Here is a 9,165-nt window from a genome sequence, read left to right as displayed (position 1 = left end):
TTTTTTTTTTTTTGAGACGGATCTCACTCTGTCTCCCAGGCTAGAGTGCAGTGGCATGGTCTCGGCTCACTGTAAACCTTTGCCTCCTGAGTTCAAGTGATTCTAGTGCCTCAGCCACCAGAGTAGCTGGGATTACAGCCATATCCAGTTAATTTTTGTAGTTTTAGTAAAGACAGGGTTTCTCCATGCTGTTAAGGCTGGCTTTCAACTCCTGGCCTCAAGTGATCTGCCAGCCCGGGCCTCCCAAAGGGCTGGGATTACAGGCATGAGTCACCACACCTGGCCAATTTTTTAAAAGGTATTTCTAATAATTTCTCCAATATTGTGAATTAAATAGTTCTTTTGCTTTTTAGAGTCTTGCTCTGTCGCCCAGGTTGGAGACTGTAGTGGCACAATCTTGGCTCACTGCAACCTCTGCCTTCTGGGCTTGAGCAATTCTCCTGCCTCAGCCCCCCAAGTAGCTGGGATTACAGGCATGAGTCACCATACCTGGACAATTTTTAAAAAGATATTTCTAACAATTGCCACAATATTATTAATTAGACAGTTTTTTTTTTTTTAAAGATGGAGTCTTGCTCTGTCACCCAGGCTGGAGTATAGTGGCACAGTCTTGGCTCCTGGGTTTGAACAATTCTCTTACCTTAACCCCCCAAGTAGCTGGCATTACAGGCATGTGCCACCACACCTGGCTAATTTTTGTATTTTAGTGCAGATGAGGTTTCACCATCTTGGCCATACTAGTCTCAAACTCCTGGCCTCAAGTGATCTGCCTGCCTCAGCCTCCCAAAGTGCTGGGATTATAGATGTGAGCCACCACACCTGGCTAATTAGTTCATTTTTAACTCACTTATATGAAATGTTTATCTATTTTTTCTATTATTTGAGTAACTCTACAAGTTTTCAGATAATTCTGTATGGTTTTCTTTCTGCGTATACTTTAGAATGAGCTTTAGAGGTATAGAATTTGGAAAAAACTGGCCATTTTAATTAAATCTATAGGTTATCTTTGAAAAATGTGATGTCTTCAAAACAGTCTTCCTGTTTAGAAATCACTCTCCATTTTTTATGTATTTCTTATGTTCTTTAGTAACATTTTATAATTTTCTTTATAAAAGTCTTAACATTTTCTCTTACTGGGCACAATCTCTTAATCATGACACAATTTGAATATTATCTTTTTCTCATAGGTATTAGCTATTGATAGCATATAGCAAAGCAATTGATATTTTCATGTTTTAACCACAAATGCTAACACTTTAATAAATTCCCTCCTTCACCGTTTTTCAGATAGTTACACTGGAGTTTCTTGGAATTTTTCATGGGCAATATGAAAAACTATACATATATTATCTTTTGGGTTTGTTATTGTCTATTTGGGTTTGTTGTTTTTAGATTACACACATAAGTGAGATCATATGGTATTTATCTTTCTGTGTCTGGCTTATTTCCCTTACTATAAAGTCTTCCAGGTGCATCCGTGTTGTTGCAAATGTCCTTTTTTAAGCCTGAATGGCATTCCATTGTGTATATATACCACATTTCTTTATCCATTCATCTATGATGGACACTTGGGTTGTTTACATATCTTGTCTATTGTGAGTAATGTTGCAATAAACACAACAGTGCAAACAGCTCTTGGAGATATATACTAAGAAGGGAGATTGCTTTGGATATATACTAAGAAGGGAGATTGCTAGATCATTTGATAGTTCTAATTTTTTTTTGAAACCTCCATGTTGTTTTTCATAATGGCTTCATCAATTTACCTTCCCACCAACAGTGAACAAGAGTTCTCTTTTCTCCACATCCTTGCCAACACTTGTTATCTGTTGTCTTCTAAATAACAGCCATTCTCACTGATATGAGGTGATTTCTCATTGTGGTTTTCAATTGCATTTTCTTGATGATTTGTGATGCTGACCATTTTTTTATATACCTGTTAGTTATTTTTATGTCTTTTTGAGAAATATCTGCTTGGGTCACTTGCACCTTTTTTTAATCAAGTCTCTGTCTGTTTTGCTACTGAATTGTTTGGATTCCTTATATATTCTAGACAATAACACTTTATCAGATACATGGTTTGTAAATACTTTCTCCCATTCTGTAGGTGGCCTCTTGACTCTGTTTATTATTTCTTTGTTGTGCAGAAGCTTTTTAATTTGATGCAATTCATTTTGGTTTTTTTGCCTGTGTTTTGGGATCATAGCAAAAAATTCACTGCCCAGATCAATGTCAAGATTTTTCCCTATGTTTCCCTCTAATAGTATTACAGTTTCAGATCTTACATTTAAGTATTTAATCCATTTTGAGTGCACTTTTCTATGTAGTATGAGAAAAGAATCGAATTTCATTATTCTGCATATGTATATCCAATTTTCCCAGCACCATGTATTGAAAAGACTGTCCTTTCCCCATTGTGTGTTTTTGGCTCCTTTGTCAAAGATCTATTACTGTAAATGCATGAATTTATTCCAGGGCTCTCTATTCTGTTCCATTGGCCTATGTGTCTGTTTCTATGCCAGTACCATGCCACTTGATTACTGTAGCTTTGTAGTATATTTCAAAATCAGGAAGTGCACTCTCAGTTACTACAGAAAATGCCTGTGGGTGTTAAACCCATGACTTTTTGCTAACGCTGAAAAACGTGTATATTTGTTTTTATTTGATTGCTGACTTGAAAGAGTACAGAATTTTAAGTTTAAGATTTAAGCAATCTGATTCCAATTCTCTTCTATGAAGTGTGAAACTTTATTTGCTTTAATCAGTACCTGATGGACTCTTTATATCTTACAATACAAATCTTTCCTCGTCTCTAGAAATTTCTCCCTTCTCTTCCTTCTTATAGTTTGCCTTCTTTCTCTCCTCCTTCTCTTCCTTTCCTCCTTAAGCTCCTTCTTTCAATCTTGCCATGTCTATTAGAGAGATGTTTTTTCTTCTGAATCTGCCCTATATATATCTCTTGACTTTCCCTTTATAATTTCTTTTCTATTTGCCCTTACACTGTCTTATAAAAAAAATCATCAATATAACATTCTAGCTTATTAATTTGCCTTTTTGTCATGGCTATTATTTTTTGAACTGTTTATTCTTTAAATGGGCACATTGTTCTGTTATGTTTATATAAAAATGTCATTCAATATATATATATATTTTTTTCATGTTCACCTATCTTGAGAGTGACTGTAGAAGTGGAACAGGGTGAGTTTCCACGGCTAGCAGATTATCTTCCTGTTATGTGGGGTCTCCATTTCTGTACGCTGAGGCATTGCTTTTCCCTCCACTTCCTGCTGCCCACCACAAAGCTTTGTCCTGTGGCCAATATTACCACTTCTTACTTTCTAGCCCAATAGGAAGAGGATGAAGGAATCTACCCTCATCCTGAATGTCAATTTGCTATAGCTCTTCACTCTCAACTTGAAGCTGCCTTTATTAGCTTACATCCATGCCAGTCCTCTCTGCAAATATTCGAGGCCATGGTTTCCTGTGGTTTAATTTCCCCAGTGATCAGATCTTACTTATGTCTGCCTTTGTGATTCTTTCACATTTCTGATTTACTGATGACATTCTTGATGGTCTTTCTAAGCTTTTATAATTTTATTTTGTTTCTTAAGTGTCTATTTTTTATTGTTATTTCCATAGAACTTTTAGAAGAGTGGTAGGATTCATACGAATACTGAGTCTGCCATCTTATTTAATATCTCTAATTCTTTAAGAATAAAAATTAAATTTGGCTATCTTTATGTTGGGTTTCTTATACTTCAAAGAACTACTGTAAATATAGTTACTCTTATTAATAAAAGTATAAGCATATTTTATAATTATTTTGAGTTCTACCTTAGAAACAGCTGGCTCTCAAAAGGACAATTTTATAAGTATTCAGTGACAACAGAAGTGTCAATGTAGACACAAATGAGTAACTTTGTGTTTGATAAAGATTCTTTCTCATTCAACAAGGGATATGCTTCCAAATTTGGTAGTAGTTTTAACAGTGTGCTATGGATATACTCTTTTCACTTTCTTACAAACATCAAGCTTGCAGCAGGGTTTATTGGAAAGAGCATGGCCTGGGAACTGGAAATATTAATAATTCCCATTTTGTCTAATCAAGTTTTCTGACTTTCCATCAAGTTATCTATAAAAGTTGCATGGAAATATCTATTACACTTGGAAAATTATAAATTATCATACAAATATAAAGGTGGAAAAATAAAGATTATCACATTGCAGAAGAAACAATGCTATTTTCGTGGGTCTTGCTGGGTTTAACTCACCTCTTTCGCTACTCCATTCTCCAAAATGATTGTGTTTTTATGGCCTGGTATTTTCTATCACATCTAGCCATTTGTCTCAGAAAGCAAAATAAAGATTGTGAGCAAACCAAATGACAAATTAAGTCTATAGATAAATAAAGATATATCCTATTGCAATGCTTTTGTTTTTGAAATATCAAGTCCAGCTTCATTTTCTGGTTTAGTTAAAATGCTGTGGGAAGCTTCTCTGAGACTAGAGGACATTGACCTTTGGAAGGTGTTGGCTGCTCCTAAAGAAAGCTCCTGGCTGTTTAAAGGAATGGGGTGGAGTGGAAATACACCCAGACAGGAGATCTCACAGGTGGGAAGAAGAGGAGGGCCATGCCTAAAAGCAAGTCAGTTCATTCTCTGATCAGATCTTTAATTCTAAGTAGGTCTCTGAACTCATTTGGCCCTCTCAGGAACATGTAGGTTACTGACGCTGAATATCAGATCTGGGTTAATATTTATGTCATGCACAAAGAAATAACTCTGAGTACTTTAAAAAAAAAAAAAAGCCCTTCCTTTTTGCAGAGGAGTTACAAGTACTTACTTTATAAAATTTCTATTGAATATGAAGATTATAACCTAGAAGGAAGTCTTCTCTGACCCCACAGAATATATTAGAATCCCTGTATCTTGCCCTCAAAGCATTTATCTCAGTGAAGAGCCAGCTGTCCATTTCTACACAGGTACAAATTCTGAATCTCTGAGTCAGGAGACGGAGAGGTTAGACAGATGAAGTATTTTCCAACCTTCTCTTAGGTGGCCATGACAATGCATCTTCATGTGGCATGGGGTGGGGAAGCCATGGGCTATTTTTTCAAACCAACGCCAAATTCCCTATGACTAAGGGACACTCCTACAATATAATGTCTGGCAACCTGCTGGTCCTAGTTTTCCACATCATGGGGCAGGGCTTTTGTCATCACTGTTGTTTTGGAGGGAATGCTAGGTATGACGGAGACCACTCTGAAGTGACTGTCTAGGGTGGTGGGTGAGGTCCGAGGCTGAACAGAGTTTAAGTCACAAACCTTTCTGGGCCTGATTCTCCTCATGGGCCAAGTGGATATTTGAGCTCTACAACAGCAATCCTAACCTTTTTGGCACCAGGGACAGTTTTGTGGAAGATAATTTTTCCACCAAAAGCCAGGTATAGTTTCAGGATAAAACTGTTCCACCTCAGATCATTAGGCATTAGACTCTTATAAGGATCACACAATCTAGACCCCTTGCATGCGCAGTTCACAATAGGGTTTGCACTCCTGTGAGAATCTCATGTCACTGCTGATCTGACAGGACATGGAGCTGGGAGCTCAGGTGGTAATACTCGCCCACCTGCTGTTCACCTCCTGCTGTGTGGCCTGGTTCCTAATAGGCCACAGACTGGTACCTGTCTGCAGCCCAGGGGTTAGGGACTCCCACTCTGTGATTGTTGTGGCTCCTCTACCCGTGGTGCCCTGTGCATCTTGTGGTCCCAAATCTGAAATTGATTTTAATTTTATAGACAGAATATTTTGGTTCTTCTCTCCTCTCCAAAACCAACTGCTACTTTATTTTGGGTAAGATTCCTCATAAAACCTAAAACTATAATCCTCTTCAGAGTCCAGAAATATTACTTACAGACCTACTTCTCTCTTTTCTCTTCATAGGATGAGTTTATGGATTATTATTTCAAATAAGGCTTTTAAAATTATAAATATAAGAACATAACATTTAGGGATATAGAATAATTCACAAAGCAGTAAGTCTAAAAAAAATGTATTGAATCAAAGAAGAAACAGTTTGAGAATGAGTTTTCTAGAATTATATAATCTTGTAGCCTCAAAAATCTGTCTCTTTCCCTGTGAGAAAAACATATAAAGGGTATAACTGATTCTCACAAACTTGGAGCTTTAAATCATAACAAAACCTACATCACAGCTACTTAAAGAAAACGCATTCAAGGTAAGATTTTAAAATGTAGAATTGTCCAACCATCCTTCAAATTCAGACAGTATATGCTTATGTACATTCTTTCCTACAAAAAAAATTATACATTTTCCCCAAGAAATGATACTATCATCATCAAGGACCAAAGGATGAAGTGACAGAATGGTCTGTGTCTTGGATGCGGCCACCTGCCATCAAAACCTGCCTATTCTCTATATTATCTTCTGCAATGAACCAGCTCAGAGAACGAGTGGGCAAAGCAGTAGCATAAGAAGATCATCCACAAAGGCACTCCCCGTGGTCTTCTTGTTCCCTTGGGAAATCAGCTCCATTTAATAAGAGAAAGGAGAGCCAAGTGCTCCGAGAGCATAGGAGGGAAAATGAGAATGCTCACCCTCAATTATTCAGTGACCCCTCATTACCTGAAGCATAAAGGATGAGCTCTTCCTGCAGATACTTCGGTTGCTCAAGGTTCCCATTGTCTGTGCCCAGATGACATCACAGCCTCACTCATGCTATAGGAAGTCATTAGGGGACAAGGTCAGAGAGGTAACCGGAAGCCATATGAGTTAGAACCTCAAATCAGGAGTGAGGTGGGAGCCATTATAAGCCTTGAGCAAAGAGTGACAGCGTATGCATTATATTTTATTCTTATTCATTCCCCCCAAATGTACTCCACATTCCCAGCATACAAACTTACTCCCCTGAGAACTCCCCAAGCATCCCTGCCCATAACAATTGCATTCTGCCTTGGCGCCCATCTCCAAGGACTCTCCTACACAAAGCTTCCCTGATTCCTCCAGCAAGGGGGGACTCTCCCTCCTGCTCTAATCCCATGAATGTCCAGAGTACCTGGCTTAGACCACAGTTACCACTTCTGCATTTTTTGCCTTGCATTAATTTTCTTCCTGCTTGCCCCAAGAATACTCATGGGAGAATCTTGAGGCTGCAGTATTTATCCTAAGAAAACTTTGCCATGAACTATTAATATCTCGCTTGTATTATTATTTTCATATCATTCCAGAATATCAACTTTGAAAACAAAAGACATCATTCTATTTATAGCATCCTGGTTTTAGTAGTGGTATTTCTACTTATATAATATAGTAACACTATAGATCGCAGAAAATGTCAAATCCTAGAAAATGTAGCATTCCTAGGCAATGGTGTTAGCATCATTCTTGAATAGTTGTTGGTCAAAGATTCATTTGATGAATCTGATTTTTCCAAAATAGATTGTTCTGATGCAGATGATTCTGATGTTAGTTCTGTCTAGAATTAATTGGAAAAACAGACTATATATTTTATTTTCAAATTGAAAATCAGTCAGATTTGCTTCAGCCTCAAAGAGCATATTTATGTAAAATTAAATGAGCACTGGCGGCGAGCTGTACTTCTTTTTCTAAATGGGAAGAGGGAACTGTTAAGAGTCAAATGACAACATTAGACATGCCTTGCTTTAAGCCTCAGCTAGATTGCAGATTCCTTTGGTCACGAATTACACTCTATACAGCAACTCAGTGTTGTTACCTCAGCTGTGAGAAGACTCACTGCCTCCAAGAGCTCCTTTGATCAGTTTCAAGGCCCAGGGCCATGTAACAACCAGCCACCCCCCAATAACAGTTTTGCCAGCAGGTCCAACAGTTCAAGTTCATCCCCACTTCTAAAAACACAATGAAAGGATATATTTATGTTCAAAAAAGCTAAAAGCACGATTATCTCAACCACTTTTTTCCAATGAAACTGCTCTGGACATAGACACTGTCGTTACGCTTAGAGAAACTGTAGGGATTTGTTGTCTCCACTTGCTCTGGGGCTTGTATTGTACTGACATCTTTGTTACCCCTATTCATCACATGTTTTCATTCCCCCACTAAAAGGCATGTTCTTTGGCCTCACAGATTTACTTCACCTACTGACCTTTGCTCAAAATATATCTGCAGATGTGTTATTTGCATGGCTCTTCCAGGTCTTCTTCTCTGCTTCAATTGCAAATGAAATCCACAAGGCAAAGAACCAAAGATAACCTTCTACCTCTGTTCTAACAGGATTTTGTGCCACTGTATCAAGACTTTGAAAATTTTTTTACACGGAACCTTTACATGCGAATCAGAGACAACTGGAACCGGCCCATCTGCAGCGCCCCAGGGCCTCTGTTTGATGTGATGGAGAGAGTGTCGGACGACTATAACTGGACGTTTAGGTGAGGCAGCCGCTTGGAGGGGCTTGGTGAAAAGAAAATCCTTTCAAGGAAATCCTAGCATGGGCACTAGATGACAAATGTGAAAAACAAAGGCTTGGAAGCTATCAGTTTTGTATCATATAGCCATTTGCAAGCCCTCCTAATGCCACTAGAGGAAGGCACAGTAATTAAGTAGCTACCAGAGTGGCTCTTTTATATTGTGATTAACCTAAGACCTCTGTCAGAAGGTGCAGGACACACAGAGCCAGCCAGGAAGACCCCTTTCAGCTTTATTGACAAATTGTACTCTCCTACTTCTAGTTGAATGAGACAGTGATGACCATGGCTCTCATTCCATTAGAAGGCTCCTGCTGGAATTTAAACCAGAGCATAGGTGTCATGGAAATCAGTGCCCAAGAAACCCAGGGCTAAGTAACAATCCATGGCTCAAGGTGTCCTTCTCCAATGCTCTGCCCATCTTCATTATGGGCTTACCTTTCTCTTAGGGAAAATGATTTTTTTGTTAACAACTTTTTTGATGCATAATAGATGTACAATATTTTGGAGTACATGTGATAATTTAATACATTCATATAAGTTGTAAAGATCAAATAAATGTACTTGGGACATCCATCACCTTAAATATTTGTCTTTTCTTTATACTAGAATCATTTAAATTATTCTCTTCTAGCTATTTTGAAATAGACCATACATTATTTTGTAAACCATAGTCACCCTACTGATCTGAGTTTTATTTCTTCT

General features: G+C 37.9%; 1 protein-coding gene across 2 annotated transcripts in view; it reads left to right on the top strand.

Annotated features, from left to right (window-relative positions):
- SPTLC3 (serine palmitoyltransferase long chain base subunit 3) overlaps positions 1–9,165 on the top strand; it is a 153,164-nt gene that overhangs the window by 53,848 nt on the left and 90,151 nt on the right. For both annotated transcript variants that reach the window (XM_017517454.2, XM_017517453.2), the window contains one exon: positions 8,270–8,424. In XM_017517454.2, the coding sequence (XP_017372943.1) occupies positions 8,270–8,424 (155 nt within the window). The remainder of the gene's footprint in view (positions 1–8,269; positions 8,425–9,165) is intronic.

This window comes from Cebus imitator, unplaced genomic scaffold (genome assembly GCF_001604975.1).
Source record: "Cebus imitator isolate Cc_AM_T3 unplaced genomic scaffold, Cebus_imitator-1.0 Scaffold632, whole genome shotgun sequence".
Lineage (NCBI taxonomy): Eukaryota > Metazoa > Chordata > Mammalia > Primates > Cebidae > Cebus > Cebus imitator.
Note: the sequence above shows the minus strand (reverse complement) of the source record. Positions and strands in the feature narration are given on the sequence as shown.